This window comes from Microtus oregoni, unplaced genomic scaffold, assembly GCF_018167655.1.
Source record: "Microtus oregoni isolate MIOR12 unplaced genomic scaffold, Mior012 000176F_ref0000478, whole genome shotgun sequence".
NCBI classification, from domain to species: domain Eukaryota; kingdom Metazoa; phylum Chordata; class Mammalia; order Rodentia; family Cricetidae; genus Microtus; species Microtus oregoni.
Window position 1 is genome coordinate 607,721 of NW_024544833.1, and position 25,367 is coordinate 633,087.

Below are 25,367 nucleotides of genomic sequence, written 5' to 3' on the forward strand. Positions count from 1 at the left end.
TGGCACGGGTACAGATGCCAGCAGAGAAAGACTCATCCTCCCTTGGGGGGCTGGCTACTAGGAATTTGACCACACTGAGGTGAACAGATGGACAACACAAAATGGACTTGCTTTTTGTTTTTTGGGGGAGAAGAGGGGAGGTTACAGGTGAGGGAGCCAGACTGGGAGGCAAGCAGAATAGGGGTATACTATGTGAGATTCCAAATAATCAATAACAAAAATAATTAGAAAGAAAAAGAAAAATATAAAAGATAGATTAAATACATCTCAGTTGACAAAAGCAGTTCAAAACCAGAAAGGCTTGCAACAATCTGTGACTACAGTTCCAGGAGGTCTGAAATTCTCTTCTGACCTCCTCTGGTACCAGGAACACATGTGGTATATAGAGACAAAACACCCATACACATAAAAATAAATTAAAAAAATAGAATTCTAGCCGGGCGGTGGTGGCGCACGCCTTTAATCCCAGCACTCGGGAGGCAGAGGCAGGCGGATCTCTGTGAGTTAGAGGCCAGCCTGGTCTAGAAGAGCTAGTTCCAGGACAGGAACCAAAAGCCACAGAGAAACCCTGTCTCGAAAAATCAAAAAAAAAAAAAAATAGAATTCTACTAAAACTATACCATCTCAAAATTAGGTGCCTCAAAAAATATTTAAAAATTCAATTGTCTGTGTTAAAACTGAGGCAAGAATTTTGTACCTAAGGAGAGAACAAAGCTAAAGTCAGGTAGTAAACAAGTCTAAGATTAAAACCACTGTTGGCTCCTGAAAAGCCACACAGCAGTGAGGGCTCTCCTGTTTCTGCCACGACAGCACTGTAAAGGCTTTATTCTCACTTCTAAGATATCACCAACAAAATGCACGATAGCTAAAGTTAAGTGAACAATTGCTAACATTTATCATGAAGCACGGCATGGCAATGGTTACACTGAAACACACCAGACCCAACTGCTACTAACATTTCTCTCTGCGATTTACTCAACAGTCATTTCTTCTCATTTCTTACCTTCAACTTATTTTTTAACTCCAGTTATTATGTAAAATGTGCTGGATGGAAGCCCATGAAAGTAACATGTTCAAACAAAATGAGTAAAAAAGGCACTGATCCAAGAAAAAAGGAGGTGTTATTGCAGGACTCTTCCTTCTCAATTTAAGATGTTTATGTATGTGTGTGTAGAGGGATACCACCCTGTGGTAGGGCTCAGGCTCAGCATGCTTGAGGTCCTGGATCAATCTCCAGAACAAAATCAAACCACCACCAAACACACACACACACACACACACACACACCAACACAAACACGAGCTAGTTTTAAATTCGATTACCGCTTTGGAGACGGAAGCAACAGGACATCTCTATTTCAATTGTAGAATGAATTTTAAATTATTTTTATTTTAAGATTAAGCATCCTCACTGACAATCCAGAATCAGTCTGTTCTGACAGTTGAGCAATTTCTTAATTTTCAGGGTCAAAGTAGAAAACACACATTCACAAGATGCAGGTCAATTACTGACCTTTTCAGTACATCCACCGGTGGCTACCAAGTCACTTACTGAATCATGAGGAAGACAGTTTTCCAAAAAGCCAATAAAACTCAGAAATATCAAGCTATAATTATCTCCCCAAATATTGGTGTCTAAAGGGGAAGCACAGGAAGCCCAATTTCTATAGGTGATTAGAGAAGACCCGAGTGTTCAGAGGCTGGGGCCAGAACCATGGCGTTGTCTGTACACAGGTTCAGAGAACATTCATCTGAGGAATAAACTGGGCTCTTTCCTATTCCAGCAGAGGAAATAAAAACACCCACTGCTGAAATCAGCACTAAAACTGTCCTTGTCAACAGAAGGCAGGAGAGCAAAGGGAGAAAGTGGAGAACAAATTGGGGCAGAGATAGTTCTGACTCTGAATTTCTCTCCCAGGAGGGGGAGCTCTGAATCAGAATCCTTCATTCTGCTTTTGGCTCTAAATCAGTGGATTCAATACACCATTCATAAATATCAAGTGACCCACAGGGTTTGTGGTACTAAAAGTATTCTAAAATTTATTGGAAATTTCTATTCTGAAAAGTAGTAGATCAAAATGACACTGGGACACTGGTCAGTTACAGAGTAGAAGGCTCCCCCGAAGGGAAGTGAGGGAAGAGTGAACAGAACACAGCAATGGACCGGAGTCTCAGTCCAGTGTCAATGGGTCACTACTGAGACAGCTCCAACAACATCAGGCTTCTTGGACATAATCTGAAAGTTTAACTCTTGACCCTCTCCCTAACCTAAAGCATGGGGAAGAAAATAAATATTTACTTTATAACTATCCACAGTTTGGGCATATTATAATATTTAATCTCTTATAGTTCTCATTTCTGAACCTTTGGCATACACTTTTATCAGAATTATGTTACATGGAAAAAATTATGTGCCTTAATCAGTAGTACCAAAGAAAAATATAACCCTGTTCTTCCTTCTACACAGGAAGAGTGAATACATGGCACCCTAAATATCTTGCAAGGTTTCTCTGTGTACTTGACAGAAGATTAGGGCAAACCATTCCATTTCTATGTGTTTAGCAGAGGAATGAACTAGTCTTCAATTTCATCTTCCCAAACGTCTCCATTAACATCCACAGCATGGAACAGTCTGGAAACATAAACAAGGTACATATTTATGCAGTTGGATAAAACTGAACATAATCTCTCTCCTTTTTTCAAAAACACCCTATTCTTTTGCTAACACCTCTACATAATACTGGCCAGCGAGGCGTGGTGGCACTGTGTCAAAGAATCACCTGAGACTCTTTTCTCCTAACAATGGGAAAACACAGCTTTGCATGCATTAAATGACAGCACACTAACAGGAACAGCCTGACCATGGCTCTCCCACTGGGGTACCATATACAGTCATCACATGAAATATCCTTGTCAAAACCGTTACTACTGAGTCTACAGAGTGAGTCCCAGAACAGCCAGGTCTACACAGGGAAATTCTATATTGAAAAACACATAAACAAACAAACAAACAAAAAATGTAAAAAAAAAATAAATTTTTTTCAAGAGATGTATACTCTGACTATAAACCCATTTTCAAGATTTAAAAATCACGTGTAGGAAGAGTTCTCCAAGTAGAGCTACTTTATAAAATAAACTAGCCTGCATAATGGTATCAAAGCATACTGCAGATGGGCTAGAAAGGCATTGGGAATGCCCGCTGTACAACCACGAGGACCAAGGTTTGGATCCCAGAACTAACGCAATGAACCAGGCATCCTGCAAATATCTGTATTTTAGCTCCAACTTTGAAAGATTTGACGCCCTCTTGGGCCTGTTCATATACACACAACACACACACACACACACACACACACACACACACACACACACACACCATTTAGCTTTTTAACCAATCCAGGGAACTCTGTGTGTACAAACCTGTTAAAGCATGGAGACTCGGGGTCATTGAAGTGTTTGTAAGGGTTGGCTCTGGAGAGAGAGCCCATGCAGATCCAGCAGAAGTACTGCATACAGCCGGTACAGGTCATCTTGTTACAGCCATCCAGCTTCTGGTGGGAGGAGACACGAAGCAAGGTGGTGAAAGCAGAAAAGGATGCATGAGCCAAAAGCAACACACCACACTCCCCAGTCTTTTGTCCTTTCTCAGGGAGAGCTGATACACAGGCAACAAACACACTGACAACCACTTACGCTCACAAGTTTGCACTGAAAGTAAAATACAGAAATATCGAACAGGTAGTCCTACAACTAGGTACTTAACACAATCTCTTCTCATAAACAGACAGAGATAAGAGGAACTTGAGACTAGATAAATATTAAAATGTTCTTTATTCTCAGCACTAGACATAGAACCTAGATTCCTTTCCATGCTGGGCAGCCACGCTACGTTAAGCTGTACCTCTACCCTTTTCTACTTTCTAGTTTTCAGACAGGGTTTAAGTTGTTCACCCTGGCCCTGGCAATCCTCCTGTTTCAATTTCCCAAATGGCTGGGATTACAGACTGAGCAAACCAGACTGGGATTAAATTTTAAATTTCTACACTAATCAAAGTTAATAAGTGACCTCATATCTATTTCTATTAAGGGCTCAGGCACGGCAGAAGAGGTCAAATAGGACGACACTTTCCTTAATGAGGTAACTAAGGAATCAAGAGCTTCAGTTATGATGTGCACTACTAGAAAAAATCAAACGGAAAGCTACGTTTTGATTTTAAAACCTGTGAAGATTTTTATGAGAACAGATTTGTCTACTTGGCTCAGATTAATAAGGAAAATGCCTCAATTTCCTGAGCACATTTTTGTTAAATATGTTTGCTATTTTGAAGGACAAATAGTTCTGAAAAGTCAGTTATGATTTTTTTTTTCTGAGACTGTGTCATGTATCTATGTTGGCCTCGAACTTCTGATTTTCCTGCCTACCTCCTAAAATGCAAGGACTACTGGTATGCACTTCCATGTCTAGTTTGCTGTACTGGGGACTGAAGCCAGGACTTTGTGCATTCCAGACCAGCACTTGACCAACTGAGGTTCACTCCCTGCTCCAGATAAGGTTTTTTAAAAGCAGACTGGGACTGGAAAGATGGTTTCTTGGTTAAGAGCACTGGCTGCTGTTCCAGAGGATTCAGGTTTAAATCTCATCATCCACATGGTGGTTCACAATCATCTGCCACTCCAGTTGCAGCGGATCCAAAGCCGCCTCCTAGCCTGCAGGCACCAGGCATGCACATGGTATAGAGACAAACATGCTGGCAAAGAGCCATACACATAGAATAAAAACCATCTGTAAAATCACACAAATTAAGAGTTGACTATAGCTCTAGTGTGGTCATGGTCTAACCTGCTATTGTCTCTTTCAAAACTCATGTTGGGAATTTAATCCCCACTGTGGGCTATTAAAAAGATGAGATCTAGCCAGATGGTGGTGGTGCACACTTTTAATCCCAGCATTCAGGAGGCAGAGGCAGGTGGAGTTCTGTGAGTTCAAAACCAGTCTGCTTTATAGCTAGTTCTAAGACAGCCAAGGCTACACAAAGAAACCCTGTCTCAGAAAAAAAAAAAAAAAAAAAAAAAGGAAGGAAGGAAGGAAAGAAAGAAAAAAGAAAAAAAAGTGGGAACTTACCCTGAATATTGTATTTAGAAGCAGGGCCCTTGGGAGAAAATGAGGTGAGATAAGTGATGAGCCTGGAGCGTCACTGAATGAATACTGGTGGCTTTCTATGAGGGCACTATCAGTGCAGACACACTACTTCTCACTGCGCCTCAAGACAGACCCAGAACATAATCTGGAATAAGTTTTATAACTTACCTAGTTTAAGTTAGAAAAGAAAATGGAACAGTGCAACATCTTCTCAATTTTGAGGAAGACACAATGTGAGATAAATTGTCTTTTTCTATAAAAGCACTTCGAATAGAGAAGCCTATGTGTACTTAAAGTCTGTAAGAATATTTACTAGTTAAATTTTATCGTCTACGTAAGAAGGCTGTGTTTTCTCCATGACTATTACTACAATTAACCAGTGGGCTGCTGAGGGTAACGCGTGCGCTAAGTCTGTCCTACAGCAGTCACCTGTATGGGCGTCCCGCAGCAGGGGCAGCTCTTGGAGTTCTTTTCCAGCCAGTCCTTACTTTCCATCTCTTCCAGGGCCTTCTGAATCACCCTCTTGCCATACCTCTGCTCCAAGAACCTTTTAGTAGCTTCATCTGCTTGTAGGTATTCATTTCGTAAGTCTATTAATTTCTCTAGAAAGTACAACAGAAAATTAACTGTTACTCTGCAGTGTTGATAAACACTCAAGACAGCATAATGGACACAGTGGTGCACAGCTTTAGCTCCGCACTTAGGAGGCAGAGGCAGGCAAAGCTCACTGAGTGAACTTGAAAGGTCAGCCTAGTCTGCATGGAGAGTTCCAGGTCAGCCACAACTATACAGTGAGACTCATTCTTTTTTTTTTTTTAATAGGCTATAAATTATTTATTTATTTATTATTATTTATTATGTTTGTTTATTTATTTATTTATTTATTTTTTTTGGTTTTTCGAGACAGGGTTTCTCTGTGGCTTTGGAGCCTGTCCTGGAACTAGCTCTGTAGACCAGGCTGGTCTCGAACTCACAGAGATCCGCCTGCCTCTACCTCCCGAGTGCTGGGATTAAAGGCGTGCGCCACCATCGCCGGCTTCATTATTTATTATGTATACCATATTCTGTCTGTGTGTGTTTGCAGATCAGAAGAGGGCAGCAGACCTCGTTACAGATGTTTGTGAGCCACCATGTGGTTGCTGGGAATTGAATTCATGACCTTTGGAAGAGCAGGCAATGCTCTTAACCACTGAGCCATCTCTCCAGCACCGAGACTCATTCTTTTTTTTTTTTTTGTTTTTGTTTTTGTTTTTGTTTTTTCGAGACAGGGTTTCTCTGTGGTTTTGGAGCCTGTCCTGGAACTAGCTCTTGTAGACCAGGCTGGTCTCGAACTCACAGAGATCCGCCTGCCTCTGCCTCCCAAGTGCTGGGATTAAAGGCGTGCGCCACCACCGCCCGGCTGAGACTCATTCTTGAAACAAACAAACAAAACAAAAACAAAAAAAACTCACCAAAAAACCACCCAAAATATTTAAATATAAAAAATTTAGGAGATTGGGGGATGGGGACAAAAAGGGACAATGGATACTATGACCAAAACATATGCATGCATAAAAATTTCAAAATGAAGCCGGGTGGTGATGGCGGCACACACCTTTAATCCCAGCACTCGGGAGGCAGAGGCAGGTGGATCTCTGTGAGTTCGAGGCCAGCCTGGTCCACAAGAGTTAGTTCCAGGACAGGCTCCAAAGCTACAGAGAAACCCTGTCTCGAAAAACAAAACAAAACAACAATAACAACAAAAAATTTCATAATGAAACCCGTTATCGTCAATAAAAACCATAAATATATTGTGTGTGAAAATGTGAACAATCTTCTGTAGTTCAGATGTGTGTATCAGATAAAGCTTTCAACATGCTGCAAAAAATAACAATAGACACAAAGAGACCTTTAACTGGAGGGGCCACTATTCAATCCAAATACTCACAGAACCCACAAACAGTACATTTACATGATGAGCAGGTAAAGGTTATGTATGCAAATGACAGAAGCAGGTAGGATCCACCCACTAGGAAAGTCAGACTTGCAAAGGAGGCAGGGTTTCCCTTTGACTTTGATTTCTCAATATTGGCATGTTTATGTAGCTGGCAACATTCAACAAAAACTGTCTCATCAAAAAGAACAAAGAGCCCGTGAAGTTCAGTGGAAGAGTGTTTGCCAAGACCCTGAGGTTAATACCCAATACCACACCATACCAAATTCTATAACTTGTAGACACTGACTCTACACTATATAAGTATTAATCAGCATAAAACTCTGTAACTTAACAATTTGACATACAAAAATAGTGACTAAAATTCACTTTGTTCCAGGTGCTGGAAGCTCATCCTGGGGTAACTGAGATGGCACCGCGGGTAGAGAAGCTGCCAAGCCTGATGACCCAAGTTCAACAGCCGGGTCCACATGGTGGAAGAACCAACTTCCATATGCTATCTTCTGACTGCCACGTTCTCACCAAGGTATGAGTGTGCCTCCCATCGCCAAAGATAAATAACAATGTGATTTTAGAGCAGTTCTTCCTTGAGGCTGGAGAGGAGGCTCAGCAGGTAAGAACATCTGCTGCTCTTCCAGAGGTCCTGGGTTGTTTCCAGCACCAACATCATTAGGCTCAAATGTAATACCAGCTCAGGGGGAATCAAATGCCCTCTTCTGGCCTCCATAGGCACTGCATGTACATGTATATACCCACATATATAAATAAAAACAAATTTACAAGGAGTTCTTTTTGGAGCTGGAAAAATAGCTCAGAGGATAAGAGCACTGACTGCTCTTTCAGAGGTCCTGAGTTCAATTCCCAGCAACCACAGAGTGGCTCACAACCATCTGTAATAGGATCTGGTGCCCTCTTTTGGTCTGCAAGCATACACACAGACAGAACACTGTATATATAATAAATAAATCTTTAAAAAAAAAAAGAGAAATCTTAAAAAAAAAGAGTTTTTTTCATCTTTTCTCCCAATATTGTTTTTTTTTGTTTGTTTGTTTTTTTTTTTTTTCGAGACAGGGTTTCTCTGTAGCTTTGGTGCCCATCCTGGAACTAGCTCTTGTAGACCAGGCTGGCCTCGAACTCCCAGAGAGCCGCCTGCCTCTGCCTCCCGAGTGCTGGGATTAAAGGCGTGTGCCACCACCGCCCGGCCTTCCCCCAATATTCTTCAGCTGGCTTACACTGCTGCTTTACTACTTAACTGGACTAGGCATCCATCTGCAAAGGTTCCAGCTGCAGACAAAAACTTTGGTTCACAACTGTATTCCCTTCATTTTTCAATATAACTGAAGACCTCTCATAAACGTTCTAGCTATTTAATTTTTCTTTGGGGGGATATGTGTGTAATGTGCACATAAAAGCCCAGATATGTGTGTATGTGTGTGTGTGCATGCGCGCACACGGATGTGAAGGCCAAAGGAGGACATCTGCTATGTTCTTCTACAACTCTCTTACTAAGACACTGACCAGAAGCTTGCCATTTAGGCTGGACGAGCTGGTCAGTGAGCTCCCAGGATCCACCTGTCCTTGCCACGCAAAGATGCGGTTTCAGGCATGTGTGATCATATCCAGAGTTTTACAAGAGTGCCGGGGATTCAACCTCAGGTTCTCATGTTTGCATAGCAAGCACTCTACCCCTGAGCTACCTCCCTAGCCCTGCTCTTGTTACTTTATCAGTCTGCTTTCCTCAAGTTACTTAGAGGTCTCATCCTTTTAAGCAAAAGACACGTGAGGCAGACTACATACACTTTCTCTTTTCAATCTGTAAGTTCTTAAGCGTATTGTGCATCCAGAATATAGCACCACCACTATATTCTGATGTAAGAGACATCTTTCTCATCTAACAATTCAAAGCGTTTTTGTTTCTAAATATCTTAAAGACAAAAAATTATTGCTCAATATTCTCAAAATAACTATTTCATGGGTGTGCGTACCCTCACACATATATACACATAGCCAGATTCCTAATTCTGCTGAACCCCCAAGTCTACTTGAACTTCTCCAAATTTGTGAAACAAATCCTTCTCTCATCAACAGGATTAGAAGTAAAGACTAACACTGTACTTCAGAATTCCCTGAAGTCTCAAGCACCCTTATACTTCAGGCCACAAGCCTCTCCCTTAAGACATTTCCCTGCACATGAAGGCGGTCTCCTGGCATTACCAGTCAATGACTGTAGCAGCATTAGCAGTCACCACTCCACGTTTCATGCCCACTGTTTCTCACAGTACCCAGGATGAAAGTCCAGTCCTCTGTCAGGAATAAGTACTTTTGCAAAATACAACAGAAGGAATTTCTAGAAATATTAACAACAACTACAGATTTAAAATTTGTATTAGATTTGAGTCATTCTGAAATTGCTATAAGTTTTTCACTCTGACTTTCAATTTCTGTATCTACCTTGTCATAGACTCAAATGACAATGTAACAATAACTTTGCACGGCATTTTCACTAGTTTTGTCAGTTTTGTCCATTTTCAAACACCTTTGGAGTATTCTTTTTTTAAATATTTATTTATTATTATGTATACAATATTCTGTCTGTGTGTATGCCTGAAGGCCAGAAGACCAGACCTCATTACAGATGGTTGTGAGCCACCATGTGGTTGCTGGGAATTGAACTCAGGACCTTTGGAAGAACAGGCAATACTCTTAACCGCTGAGCCATCTCTCCAGCCCCACCTTTGCAGTATTATCATCTTCATTAATTTGAGAAAACAGGACACCAACGACCAAACAAATTGACAAAAAGGCCTGACTCCCCAGACCCCACCCCGCCTACATTCGCTCCAACACATGGCTCAGGGAGAGCATCTGAGGACTGAGCAGACGCAGGTGCCGAAGAGTCAAGAGTGGCAGTCTGGATGCCGCCATCTGCCATCCGGGACCTGTTACTCCACATGCACTGGCAGATTCCACATGCTAGTCCTTTTCCTAAGCCTTCCCTGGTTCTGCTTGCTTCCTCTTCCCTCAGAGCACTTCCTAACCTGCTCTTACTTTCTCTCTCTTCTTTAGCACTCACCACTAGCTCTCTCTGTGCTGTTGTTCCCACTGGACTGCGGGTCCATGAAAGGGTTCTGTCTCTTGGTCATTCCTACATCATCCCTAGAGCCAAGACGGTAACTGACAAAAGTAACTGCTAAATGAGTTTCACCCAGCATTCAGCAAGTTGAGTCAGCATGCCACATCTGTTGTTGGGCTCAGGGGACATTGGAGCAAAAGTTGGTCATAACTGGCATGCAACTCTACTTCTAGTAACCCTCTGACTTGGAGAAAAATACAAACACTACAGGTGTGAGGACTCTAAATGTATGAATGAAAGTCACAGGCCTTGAGTGTGAGGGAAGGCTACTGGATGGGGGTTGGGCTCCCAGTTACAACATACCTGCAGTTACCTTACACGGAGAGACCCCGTGATAGGTCAGTCTGCACAAGGTACAGAAGGCAAAATTGCAGCTGGAGCAGATAGCCATGGTACCGCCAGGCTCCTGCATCACAGGGAGCTGGCAGCAAGGACGGGGGCAGTACACCACATCTGCCATTAGATCCAAGGTAGACTGGAGGAGGAGGCGGTCATAACGGGCAAACAAGTCTGCTTCTACCAGCTCTTTGACCTGAGAGGAAATACAGAGCACCATAGTTAATCATTTCTCAACTAGTTCTGCTCCTGAGAAGAATCTTAGGTAGCTGATATAAAATAGATAGGTGCACAATTCAAACCTCTATTCTGATATCAGAATCAAAGCAGGTTTGGTAATAGTTTATACCCTTTTCATTTTTTGAGCAAGGGGTGGGGCATGATTGGGACAGGCTTTCCTATGTAGTCCACTGACTGAATTTTCAGCAATCCCCCTGCCTCAGCCTCCTATGTCTTGCTCTAACAGTCTATATCCCAACTGAAGTGGTGGTTGCATGGGTCCACATGGCTGGGCAGCTGGGCATGGTGTGTTGACGTATTCGGTTGGTACAATAAATAACCAGACCAGCTCAAGAACAACAGATATAATTTAATAATTGAAAAAGGGGGGAACTCACGTTACAAGAGTGGAAAGTCCAAATCCAAAATGGTCCGGTGAGTCGGCGTAGAGAGTGCGCGTGCCTACCTACCCTGGTTCTTCTACCTGGGCTACAGGCGGCCACACCCTAACCAGATGTGATTGGTTGAGCTTCCCCATCATCAGTGGTACGTGCTTTCAGTCCCAGAACTCAGGAGGCAAGTAGATCTCTGAGTTCAAGGCCAACCTGGTCTACAGAGTGAGTTCCAGGACAGCCAAGGTTACAGAGAAACCCTGTCTTGAAAAACAAGACAGGGTTGGAGAGATGGTTAAGTGGTTATGAGCAATGGTTTCTCTTCCAGAGGACTTGGGTTCAAATTCCAGCACCCACACAGCAGATCACAGTTGTCTGTAACTTCAATTCTAGGGGATCTGATACCCTCATATAGAACATGCAGGCAAAGCACCAATACAAATGAAATAAAATTAAAAGACAGAGAACAGAAATCTGCCTGTATGTGTGTATATGTGCATATGCCCACAAACAATTGTGCAGGTTAAAAGACAACCTGAGGAAATTGGTTCTCTCCTTCAACCATGTGTGTCCTAAAGGTCAAACTCAGGTCATCAGGTTTCTGGCAAGTTTCTTTAGCTAATGGGCTGTCTCACTGACCCTGGTTTTGATTTTTGAGATGGATCTCACACAGCCCAAATAAGCCTTGAACTTGCTATATAGTCAAGGAAGATACTGACTACCTGATCTTCCTGCTGGAAGTACTGGGGTTACAGGTGGGCGCTGTACCCACTTTGTAGCCTTCTTTTTTGAGGCGGGGGGGGGGGGGTAGAGGGGTATTGGAGCCTGTCCTGGAACTCACTCTGAAGACCATGCTGGCCTAGAACTCACAGAGTTCCACCTGTCTCTGCCTCCTAAATTCTGGGATTAAAGGCGTGCGACCACCCGGCTAGCATTCTTAATAGATATAATGAGGACTTGTAGACTGCACCCAAGGACTTGGTCTATCCCATGAGTACTATCAAGAAAGTTTCTGAGGGTGGGGGTTTGGCTTAGTGGGAGAGGGCTTGCCGAGCATGTGTGAGGCTTGGGATTGATTCTCAACACTGCAAGATAAATACATTAATTATGAATTAATTAGAATTCCTGTGGCGAGTGTAGTGGCATACAACTACCATCCCAGTATTTGAGAAGTCAAGAAAGGAGGATCATGAGTTTGAGTCCAGTCTGAGCTACAGAGGAAGATCCTATCTTAAAAGGAAACAAAACTAGGAAGCCATGCGGCATCAACAGAGTGACAATACCTGACCAGGAGTAGCCACTGAAGAGCACTTTGGTTCTGGACAATTGAGGCATTTAACCTGGCCATCTTTGATCTGGATTTCAAAGTAGTCCTTCAGACAGGCTTTGCAGTACACGTGTCTACACTCCAAGAAGTGCATGCACTCACTCCCCAGCTTCTCGCAGAAACAGATATTGCACAGGAACAATTTACTATTGAAGCTCTTCATCTGCTGAGCTTGATTGAAGTCCAAGATTTCCTGGATCAGACTCGACAATGATTCTACATCCTGCACAGCTCTCTCATCCACCATTTCTTCTTGGTCTACATCGGATCCCGTAGCTCCTCCAAAGCCTATCTCTGTGCTGGAAGAGGCCTGAGCTGTCGTCCTTCTCTGAACTTTTTTCTGAGACCCCATTTTGAGCTCAAAAGGAGAGACAATATTCAGGTAGGTGAGAGTCTCCTCCTTAAGAAACTGCATCCAGGCAAAGAGCACCACACTGCCTCGGTGTTCTTCCCACAGGTTGTCTAGGTGCTTGCAGAGAGCAGAGAGCTAGGAGAAAGCACACAAGGATGCTGAGTTGGGAAAGATGACGATCTTCCTAAGGCTCTTTGAAAGTTATGTTAGTATAGCCTCCTGACACTACTTTTTCTCACTCCCAAAACAGCAGCAACATTCTCACCAAATCATTTCTTAAACTGTTCAGTGATAGAGGCCAGAGTTAAACATAAAATCAGAATCTAAATGGATTAGTACGAAAACAACAGAAACGTAAAATGCTGTAAGATACAGAACCAAATTGCTACTTAAGCTACGAAAACAGCACTTTAACTTCATTCTGTATTAGAAAGGAATGTAGTTCTAATAGGAACTGGTTCTCTTTGGCGGTGATGGTGCACGCCTTTAATCCCAGCACGTAGGCAGAGGCTGGCGGATCTCTGTGAGTTTGAGGCCAGCCTGGTCTACAAAGCTAGTTGCAGGACAGCCATGAACTGTTTCTCTTTGGGAGCCCTACCTTTCTTTGCAGGCGATCTAGAATTGTAATTAGAAAAAGGATGGTATATAGAAGTCATCCAGGCCCTGTAAGAGTCTCATAGCCCTTGTTTCTGGGTAGTAAAATTTGATGATTACCTGTGTTCTCTTCTCCCATACCCTTTTTGTTCCTCTTTTGGATTAACTGTACTTCCTATAACAAATCTGTCCAACAGAAATTTGTGAGGCACATATGAAATAGTAAATAGGCTGAAACAAAAAGAAAAATAAATGAAACTAAAAGTGTCATTCAAAGCTGGGGACACAACTCAATGGTAAAGTGCTTGCTTACCTAGTCCATAAGAAATGACAAAACAAAAACATCCAAGAAAGGACAGCAATTTCAACACACAGTGCTGGGAAAATTGGATATTCATACTCAAAGTGCCCAACTAAATGCATACCCCCAACACATTACACACCGGTTACAAAATCACCTCAAAACCGATGAAGCGTTTTATCAAACTGAACAGCTTCTGTAGAGCAGAGGAAAACTGAGTGCAAGGACAACCTACCAGAAAAGAGTCACAGGAATAGACACCTGACAAGGGGTTAATGTTTAGGATACATGACAAACTTCAAAAACCACAAATCCCAAAGTCTGATTCTTTTTTCCTTTTGGCAGTACTGAGGATGGAACTCGGGGCAGATGCTCTAACATAAGCTGGAGTTCTTAGCCTGCCTTTTACTTTTTATTCTGAGACAGGACCTTGCTAAGTTGCCCACGTTTGCCTACACATACACACACACACACACACACACACACACACACACACACATATATATTCATGGCTGGGCATGGTGGCACACGCCTATAATTCCAGCACTAAGGAAGTTCTAGTAGGTCTCTTGAGTTTGAGGTGAATCTGGTCTACAATGCAAGTTCCAAGACAGCCTGGGATACACAGAGAAACCTTGTCTTGAAAGCAACAAGAAATATGTATTTATTTTGTATGTAGTTATGTGTACATATGAACATGGACATGCCATGGCCTATATGTAGAAGTCAGAGGACTAAGTTCTCTCCTACCATGTAGGTTCCAGGGATCAAACTCAGGTCATTAGGCTTGGTGGCAAGTGTCCCTGTTCACTGAGCCATTTTACAGGTCAGCTCTTGAACCTTTAAGGTTCCTGTCTCAGCCTCCCGAAGAGATGGAATCAAAGGCTACTGCTGGTTCAAACAATCTGATATTTAAGTAGGCAGATGAGGGCCCAGGGTATTGCTCAATGGCAGAACACATACTTAGCACGCACAAGGCCCTGGGTTTAATCCCCAGTACCACTCTCAATAGATACACACAAGGGCAAGACCTAACAGACAGTTCTTAAAAGAAGACACACAGGGCTGAAGAGATGGCTCAGTGGTTAAGAGCATTGCCTGCTCTTCCAAAGGTCCTGAGTTCAATTCCCGCAACCACATGGTGGCTCACAACCATCTGTAATGAGGTCTGGTGCGCTCTTCTGACCTGCAGGTATACACGCAGACAGAATATTAAATATAAATAAATAAATATGCAAACTAGGGTAGTAGTGGTGCACGCCTTTAATCCCAGCACTCAGGAAGGCAGGTGGATCTCTGTGAGTTTGAGCCCAGCCTGGTCTACAGAGCAAGTTTCAGGACAGACTACAAAAAACCAACCAGACAAAAAAGAAGACATGCACTTGGCAGGCAAAGTTCATGATAATGAGCGGTGTCACCAATCAGGGTGATGTAAAACCCAGACACCTCACATTAGTACGAATGGCTATCAAGAAATGCTAGCAAGGATGTCGAAAAGGGAACTCTTGGCAAACTGTTGGTGGGAATGTAAAACTGTGGGGAAACAGGACACAGTTTCCTCAAAAGAATCAAAACCACAAAACCAGCCAGGCCGTGGTGGTGCACGCCTTTAATCACAGCACCACTTGGGAGGCAGAGGCAGGAGGATCTCTGTGAGTTTGAGGCCAGCCTGGTTTACAAGAGCTAGTTCTAGGATAGGCTCCAAAGCTACAGAAAACCCTGTCTCAAAAATCAAAAAAAAAAAAAAAAGAATCAAAACCAGAACTACATTATCCAGCAACCCCACTGCCCAATATTATCTATAGAAAATGAGATTATGTGTATCGCAGAGCTATTCATTATTGCCAAGGAAGGAAACAAACATCCATCAACAGCGGGGTAGATAACAAAGAAATACTATCCATCTATAAAAGAGAATAAACTCCTCTTATTGTAACAACATGGATGAACTTGGGAATCACTGTGTTAAAGAGCTAGGCTCAGAAACACAAGCACTGAGTGGTTTTGTTAGGATATAGAATATAAAAAAGTTGGCTGGGTGCATGCCTTTGATGCACTTGGGAGGCAGAGGCAGGTGGATCTCTGAGTGTGAGGCCAGCCTGGTCTACATAGAGCATTTCAGGACAGCCAAAGCTTCACGGAGAAATCCTGTCTTGAAAAAAAAAAATAAAAATAAATAAAACAAACAAACAAAAGAGTTAACCTCAGCTAGGCAAGGTGGGACAGCAGAGACTGAGGGCAGCTGGAGGTACATGAAATCCTGTCATTGTTCTCTTTTTTTTTAAAGGGGTGGGGAGCTGGAGAGATAACTCAGCAGTTAGAGCACTGGCTGCTCTTCCAGAGGACCCAGGTTTGAGCTGGTGATATTGTGGTGAGAATAGCTGCCTTCTAGAAGACCCAGGTTCAATTCCCAAAACCCACATGGTAGCTCACAACCATCTGTAATTCCAGTTCTGGGGAACCCCAATGCTCTCTTCTGTCCTCTATGGGCAATGCATACATGTGATACACAGACAGACAAGTAGGCAAAACACTTATACAAATAACAAAACCAAAAGTAAACACAAAAACAGTTCATTTTACAGAGGTGGGACTGGGAAGTGAGAGATGGAGTAAAACTGACCAATGCTTACAAAGTCAGTTTCGGGAACAAGAAGTCCCACTTGCACATAGTAGAGATGGAGGAAAACTGACCAGGGCAAACTAAGTCACAATTACAGGACCAAGAAGTCCCATGCGCACATAGTAGAGATGGAGAACTGACCAGTGCATAGTATGTCACAGTTATGGGAACAAGAAGTCACATGTGCACATAGCAGGGATGGAGGGAAACTGACCAGTGTTTACTAAATCACAGTTATAGGACCAAGAAATCCCATGTACACATAGCAGGGATGGAGGGAAACTGACCAGTGTTTACCAAGTCACAGTTACAAGAAGTCCCATGTGCACATAGTAGGGAGTCATTGGTAATAACGTGATAGCACAGGCTTGAAATCCTAACACCTGAGAGGTAGGAACACAGCAATTGTAAGGTTAAGGCCAGCTCCAGCTACACAGTGTTTGAGGACAACCCAGACTACACAAGTCCCTGACTAAAAACACCAACCAAAGCCACTGTACACTTCAAAAAGCTAGAAGGGGGAAAAAGCCTAAAGAAGGGATTTTGAGTGATTTTACTATAAGTAAATAATAAAATGCTTGCAAAGACAAACACACTTATGAAAACAGTAAAAACATTGGTTGTCCAATCTTAAAAAAACATAAACGTACACATGTATCAAAATATTATACAACCCCCTAAACATATACAAGTTGTATTATCTACTGAGTTGAAATAAACTTTAAATTAAGTATGTTAGTGCACACCTATGAGCCCAGCACTTGGGAGGCAGAGCAGAGGGATCAGAGTTCAAGGCCATCCTCAGCTATATAATGAGCTAAAAACAGCCTAAACTATGGGAGACCCTGTCTCAAAATTCTCTAGAACTGTGAGAATGAAAATGACACTCAAAGTCTGAAAATTAACTCTTCCAGTCCCATCAAAGAGCCAAGAGAGCTGAAATAGTAATTTGTATAATTAAACCTGAGTTCTTTTTTCCCACATTTGCAATAAGCTTTTTTCCTTTCAGGCAGGGGATTGGATCCAGGGCTCCAGCATTCAGCAGATCCCCAGCCAACAGGCTCACAGCATTCTTTTTACTAAGAAATCTGGATGATAGAGGGAAACAGACTGACACTGCCCTGGGCATTCATTACAGGCCCTCCACACACGTGGCTGCCACAAAGAAAGCTCTCACTTCTAAACTAAGCCAGCTAAGTTAAACTATTTTGACCTTTCCATTTAAAAGTGGTCTATTTCATTAGAAAGTGGAATATAAGGGGCTGGAGAGATGGCTCAGTGGTTAAGAGCATTGCCTGCTCTTCCAAAGGTCCTGAGTTCAATTCCCAGCAACCACATGGTGGCTCACAACCATCTGTAATGAGGTCTGGTGCCCTCTCCTGGCCTGCAGGAACACACACAGACAGAATATTGTATACATAATAAATAAATAAATATTAAAAAAAAAGAAAAAGAAAGTGGAATATAAGATGATTTCCCATTAGAAATATAAATATTTCTAACTGGAGCTCAGGAATTATAAGCTTTTTCTTTTTTCAGATAAACACCTAAAAACAAGCCTTCCAGATGGCAAATTTTGTACATTAAATCCCAATGAAAAAAATACCATTTTCTGTTCCTTGCTCTGTGTGGTGCTTCTGACAGTTCTGCGGAAACACTTACTTAAATACTGACAACTAAAGCTTTTACAGATTTGCTTGGAGCTTATAATATGAAACACACTTTTTGAGGAATCTACTAAAACATGTAAAATGCAACAAACGTTTACTTTTGGGGGTTTTGTTTTATGTGTATGAGTGCTTTGCCTGCATGGATGTATGTCCTAGTGCCCACTAGGTCAGAAGGCATCAGATTCCCTGAAGCTGGAGCTGCATATGGTTGTGAGTTGCCATGTGGGTGCTAGGAATTGAACTGGGTCCTCTGCAAGAGCAACAGTGTTCTTAACCACTGAGTCATCTCTCCAGCCCCAAAGCAGGTAACTATTTAAAAGGAAAGTTCTGCATACTGTGTAAATGGAGTCTGATAAAGACGCATTCTCTTCCTTCCTTCCTTCTCCAGTCCTGTTTCAGAAAAGGCATACATATAAATGTGAAGTAGGGAACAGAGGGAACAAACAGAGATATGTATACTGGGGACTACAGAAAAGTCCTACATAATCAGAAACAGAGATATGTATACTGGGGACTACAGAAAAGTCCTACATAATCAGAAACAGAGATATGTATACTGGGGACTACAGAAAAGTCCTACATAATCAGAACCACTTTCTGATTCTACTACCCACCCCAATTCAGTGAATGACAGACCCGTGTGTCAATTTCATGATTAGTAGGTGAAATCCTTAATGTCATGACTCAGGGTATAGACACAAAGATTGAACTAAGAAATACAACCAATTAAATCATTAATTCTCTGTGAGATTTATTTGAAAAAGAATTCTACTATAATTTTATCTAAATTCAAAAAGTGACAAATCCTTCCCTACAGCGCTCCCAAAGCTAGCATTAAGTAGAAACTAGAATCTGAAAGTACATCATGCATCCAATTAATCTATCCCTTTTTGTGCATGTTTGGCGGAAGCACATGAAGGTATGCAGAGTATCAATAACTCTATGGAACTATATGAGGGTCTATCTACCTAAAGAACTAGCCATCCATCAGTGATCTAAACGTCACTCATGGCAGCCTCAACAGGTAATGCACTCCTCACACCTACTGCTCCCTGTACAGTTATAATGTCTTTCCCTTAAAATTTAACTTCCCTTTTAAGCTGTAATCTTAATTCTTGTAAAGGTACCTTTATGCAAAAGATTAGATGGGGGAACAAAAAGTATATGATAAAACCAAGTGGGCCATTACACACACATAATCCCAGTTCTCAGATGGCTGAGGGAGGAAGATTCATGAGATTTAGCCCAGTCTGAGCTATGTAGCAAAACTCTATCTCCAAAAATAAACATATCAAAACTGTATGACTAAAAGAAAAGACTAATGAGCTATTTCCTTGAGGTCAACAACTGACAGCTTCTGTCTTAATATCAGCTTATCAATCCTCATAGCTTCTGGAAAAGTAGCTATTGATCCATCACATCTCAGAACACTGTACTCACTTCAAGTCATATTTATGTCTTAATCAAATGCTGACGTTGAAGAGAGGTGCTTGAAGGCTCCAGCATAAATGATACAGAGAAGACATGCTAATTACCTGGTTTGATCAATACATGCTATACACAATATCACACTAAAATATAACAATGTGCCCCATCATAAATCCATACAACTATTGCCTGTTAATAACAGGAGTTGAGGTCATCAGAAAAGGATAAACAGCACACAGAGAAGAAGGCTTTCAATATTAGGTCTCCAGCCTTAGAAAGTATCTACAAGGGGGCTGGAGAGATGGCTCAGCGGTTAAGAGCATTGCCTGTTCTTCCAAAGGTCCTGAGTTCAATTCCCAGCAACCACATGGTGGCTCACAACCATCTGTAATGAGATCTGGTGCCCTCTTCAGGCCTGCACACAGACAGAATATTGTATGCATAACAAATAAATAAATATTTAAAAAAAAAAGAAAGTATCTACAAGAACTAAACACATTTATACTGTGTGCATTTACAGCTAAGAGATACTAAGTGACAATTATCCATTATTAATACACAGATTTTTATGGAGAAGCATTTATAACATTTATTCAGGAAATTTGCTTATTATAGCTATTTAGCTCAATTATCTGTTGTAATTACAATTAAATCTTTCATTTAAGGAATGAATAAGAAACTGAGAAAATAATGTCAGCATCTAAGGAAAATGAGGATGACCTTGTCTCTAGGAAAAGAAACAATACACTTGATTAAAAATCATTGCTGTTTCAATTCACAAGGATTAATTAAGTTTGTTTACTGCCATTTCTTTCTTTCTTCTTCGAGCACTGAGGCTAGAACCCATGGCCTTCCGTGTGAGGAAAGAACTCTACCACTGAGCGATATCCCGGCCCTGCCATTCTTTCTAAAAACATCAAGCATTTTCAGTTCATTAGCATTAGAATTCGAGAACACTAGGGGGAATATTTACAAAACCAAAGCCATTTGTTTGTTCTTTATGCACTGAATCAAAGATCACCAATTTTTAGTTTTCAATTAAAGATGATTTTGAAAGTTTCTAAAAATGGATAGGAAAAATTAAGTTTTGGGTCTACCTGAGTTGGTGACAGCCATTTGCCACTAAGTGTGAATGAAGGTGGGGAGGAGGATGGATAATCTGGTGGCAGTTCAAAGTTCAGCACAAGTGGTGGCAGAAAGCAAATGGTGTATTCAAAGCCACTATTCTGGAGACACTCATTTGAATTGCCTGAACCAAAAACAAAAATCAGAAAAGATCAACACTGGAGTGTCCGAAACCACTGAGCAGTGCTCAGCCCTAATGCTTTAGCAGAGGGGATAAAAACCCTCCCCCAGAGCACCGTCTATGCCTTAATGTTAATTTCCTAGTCCTGCTTTCAAAAACCAAACAATACAACACCTTACAAGCCCTTGAAAAATCTACTTAGGTGCCATGTACTGTATGAGGTCACACAACTCATTCTTGTAAACACTTCCTAGTACAATTCCTAACACTAACGACAATGCAGCACACAATGTTTTGTTCTATTGTTGGTCTATAGTAAACAATTAAAAGACACAATCTAGAGAAAAAGACATTTATTTCTATGAAACAGCCATGACTTACTAAGACCAGCATATGCCCACTAGTCATGATTTGGTTGGGGAAGTTTGTGCCAACAAAATAGTCTCAGGACTGAGGGCATAACACGGCACACCACAGTCACAGGGTCATCTAAGATCACAGGTTCTATGAGAAACATTGTGAGAAAATGTGCATCAAGTTCTCTGCAGATTATCAAAAACAGTTTTGTTTTTCTCCAACAAGAGATGGCAGAGTAACAGCGTGCTCCATACCTGTCCATGGCAGTTGCACTGATTCTAAAAGCCACGCAGCATCAGCCATGTGGCAGGCACTCTACGGTGTGCCAAGAATCTTCACAGCTGCACGCTATTATCTGTTTTCTTTGATTACCTCTAATTATCAACGACTGTGCTGATCCAACTACTGATTATACTAGGCTGCATGAGATATGCAGGGTATCTCAATTCAGTGGTCAAAAAGGCAGGATCGAATCAAAAACTGTTTTACATTCCCCCACACACACTTCTTTTAAAACAAACATGCATTATATCTGTGCCACCAATACTTATCAATTACCCCTTACAGCTATATACACAAGTGACAACTAAAATATAGTAAGAAATCAAGAATAATTTTTATTTAGAAAAAATCTGTGTAAGATATTAACTAACCGCTCACAAATATCTTGAAATTCTGTGGCAGATCCAGATGGATCCTGGTTTCGCCGCCTTGGACGGACTCTGCTTTTCTAAACTCATCGGCATCATAGATACTCGCCAAGGCCAGTAGTTCATCCTCCTGGGCTTCCAGGTCTTCTGACGACATTGAATTTCCTGAGGATTGAAGACAATCACTCAAATCAGCTAGGAAATGCACATAACTGTTTCATGGTATATAAAAGCTCCTCCAGACAACTGCAAAGGACTTGTTGATCCTCTCTTTCCTGCCCGACACCTAGCACTCTGCGCTGTCTTCTTCACTCAGGTGGCTGTGGTGCGTCTAAGGACTAACCCAGGAAAGCAACAGCTGCCTTTTCACGCCGCACCTTCTGAAATGGGGGCTGGTCTCAAAGCTAAAGAGAGAGCATGTTTTGCACATTCTAAAAGACGATGCTACAAAATCTATGATGCTACAAAATCTGAACATCTATTTAAAAGGCTTCATTTTCTTTTCATTTTTTTTTCTAAATGTCCCCTATCTGAAACAATTCCATTTTCAAAAACTATTGCTTTTCCTCAGCAGTTGTCATGCTCTGCTTAAGCTAAGCCCTGCCTGAAACAGCGACATGTTCCATTTTAGGTCACTTAGTACCTGTTAGTAACAACCAGAAGAAAAGGATATTAACACTGCAGCCGGGATTTCAGTTCGGCTTGGAATTTGTGCAAATCCCATTTACTTTTCTAGCCAGTGGAGCTGAGACTGAAGGTGGGTAAGGCACGGACTCAAGATAGGCTACGGAAACTCTGCCATCTGCAAAACAGAACCAGGAAAGAAGTGTGAGGACACGATCCAGATTCAAATTCCCCATCTGTACTGCCATCACTTAAGTCAAACACTCCAGCACGCCAACCGTGATCCACAGGGGTTCATACTCTCCGAGGACAGACTGAGTCACGTGGTCAAAGGGCAACTGTGTTTCCCAATGACACACCCCTTATCAGACTGCACTCAGCCTTGCAACTGAGGTGGTTATATAAGATGACGGACACCACACCCAACAAACGTCATCTTAAATTTGTTTCTTGCCTTCTCTTTTCCTCTTCTACTTCTTCTGTTCCTTCATTTCCCATCCCGCTGGCTTTCACTCTCACCTGCTCATAAATTAGCCTTGCAGGTGACACAGTTAACTCTGTGGGTGGGATAGCATTTCAAAACAAAATAAGGGCATGCATATGCACATGGACTTGTGAGATTTTTCTCCAAGTATTTAGAGCCAGACTTCCAGGACGGGGGCTATAGCTCAGTGGGAGAATGACCTCTAAACTCGAGTTCCTTTTTAGAGAAGTGTGGGCCACAGATAGGTTCTGGAGCACAAGGAGCGTCTTGAGATTGTATGCAAAGATGTTACATAAACTAACTTTCAAACCATATTCTCAGAAGTGATTCCTGAATAAGTTAGGATCGTGTTTACGATTACAGAGCACTGGCTATGTACGGTCCTAGGTCCCAGCACATCACCTTACCATGTCCACCAATCTGACCAGGAAGCAGCGCATGGTGAGGATGGGATTAAGTCTTTTGTTTCTTTGTAAACAAAGAGTTTTCTGATGTGAGAGATGTATTTACTGACTTCACCATTTTAGGTTAGCATTCTTCATCTTGTCTGCACATCAGAATCTCCTGGTGAAACTGCCTCTTAAAATTCCAATACCCAAACCTTATATTCAGAAACAACTAAGTCAGGACTCTACAGTTGTGAGCTCCCCCACCCACCCCCCATACACAACGTTTTAGAAATCAGACTTCAAAGAGGTCTCATTACAACACTGTCAGATATAATGTGCTTTTGAAATTCCTTCCCACCCTTCCTCATCCCCTTGGTGCCCATGCACCTTTAGCAGACCCCGCCCCTTTCAGCATCCACGTCACACGTGCTGTTATCTGCCCTCCCTGCCTGAAACCCTGTTTCCCCTCAGTCTCCTTCCCAGTCTCACACGCACCAAGCAGAGCCCTTCATGAATTTACATGTCCTTCTGTCACCGAGGCCATGCTAATCTCTGCATCATTTCCATCACGGCTGGTGTGCTGCCAAAGGGAACACACTTCTAGTTCTCCAGGAAGCACAGATGATTACAGTCTGCAGTCGGGACTGATAATCTTTACTCCAAACACCACCTCTGACAGTCCTTTCCGACCTACCCCACCTGAGCCCAGCTCAACCAGAAGGCTAGAGTCAGGTGGTCCTTAATTCGGGTTGTCTGCTTTCACTTCCTGCTCATCCCACCCACTCAGCCTTTGAGGGCAACCTCTCAAGTCCCAACTCTACAGAGCGGTTTCCCAACAGATACCGTCTTCTTTAAAATCGGACCTTGCACTTCCTCTTTTACTAGCCTGCATTAGCTCGTCAAGGCGCAGGCCCAAGTCATTTCCACCTCCCTACTGTTCTCAGCATCTAGCAGTGCCCTGGGCACTGAGAAAAGACCTGGAGTTAAAATGCTATGTCTTGGAATGGAGGACCAGGGGCAAAGGATTCAGTGACCACTTTGTCACATTCCGCTTGAAGCAGGCGTCTGGGTCCGTTGTCACAGTAACACTGGTAAGAACAGTAACAATTAGTGAGTTCTTACCAGGTGTCAGGCATTGTGCTAAGCCCTTTCGATGCACTAACTGACGCTAGGCTCCACAATCACGTGAAGCAAGTCCTATTACTTTCTTCATTAATCAAAATTAGACAGGTGACGGCTTGAACTCTTTTCTGGACCATCTCTGGGCATAAGATGCCTATCTTCATCTGTAAGCCGGTAACAGGAATAAACCCTGGCAGCACCAAACAGATAAAAGTTTAATAACACTACTGTTGCAAACCGGAAGCCGCTCCAGCAAGGCGTGGAGCCCCTCCTCTGCCAGGTTTCCCTAGCTTGGGAAAATCCTACTCATCTTCCCGGCCACTCCCAGCACGCTCCGGCCCTGGCATCAGCTCGGCTCTGTCTCCGCCGCCTGCCAATCGCCGTGCAGACGTGTCTGTGTGACTCCCCCAACAACCCGGGGGCAGGATCAGGCAGGGCCACAGGCCCAGTGCTGGCAACGCCGCAGAGGAGCCGGCCCCGGGGCGTGCCGGGCCCGTCCGCCCCGCCCTGTCCCCTTGGCGCCCACGGAGCCGGCCGCCCGGTCCCGGGCAGGGGAGCCCCGGTATCCACAGAGCAGGCCCGGCCTGGCCACCCGGCTCTGGCTCGCGCACTCACAGCGCGTCCCCGCCGTACCTTCCGGCCGCCCCACCGAGCCCGGCCCTAAAGTTCCGCGCTACGCCCTCGCCCAGGGCCCGGAGACACGCTCGCAGCCAGGCCTGCAGACACCCGGCTCCACCTGAGCACCGCCTCTTCCGTCTCCAGAGCTGTCAGCTGAGAGGGGCGGATGCCGGCGTGGGGACGGCTCTGCGCAGCCGCCGTGAGCGCCGCTGGCTCCTGGGCGCCCTCCACAGGCCGTGGACAGCGCTGCAGGCGCCACCACCGACCATACCCGCAAGCTTCAAATACTCCGAATTTGGGACAAATGCAGGTTCTGACCCGCGAATTCGAGTTTTTTGTTTTTTGTTTTTGTTTTTTTTTTTTTAACCGATCCCTAGACGTGAGCCAGAAGGAACGGTCTACCTAGGGACAGAGATCCCTTAACAATCAA

General features: G+C 43.0%; 1 protein-coding gene across 4 annotated transcripts; it reads right to left on the reverse strand.

Moving 5' to 3' along the window:
* Positions 1–1,361: 1,361 nt before the first annotated feature.
* LOC121445337 (E3 ubiquitin-protein ligase RNF14) lies at positions 1,362–25,074 on the reverse strand. Of its 4 annotated transcripts, none has more exons than XM_041647418.1 (9): positions 24,953–25,074; positions 22,344–22,502; positions 21,704–21,865; positions 20,545–20,696; positions 12,436–12,966; positions 10,509–10,737; positions 5,569–5,741; positions 3,420–3,550; positions 1,362–2,631 (listed from the first exon to the last, which is right to left on the reverse strand). In XM_041647418.1, exons 3-9 carry the CDS (start codon positions 21,855–21,857, stop codon positions 2,574–2,576), a joined length of 1,428 nt encoding a protein of 475 aa, XP_041503352.1. In that variant the 5' UTR covers positions 21,858–21,865; positions 22,344–22,502; positions 24,953–25,074; the 3' UTR covers positions 1,362–2,573. The 4 variants fall into 4 exon arrangements, with proteins under 4 accessions (XP_041503352.1, XP_041503353.1, XP_041503350.1 ...); XM_041647419.1 differs by lacking the exon at positions 24,953–25,074 and adding an exon at positions 24,320–24,928; XM_041647416.1 differs by lacking the exon at positions 24,953–25,074 and adding an exon at positions 23,693–24,248.
* Between the last annotated feature and the right edge of the window lie 293 nt (positions 25,075–25,367).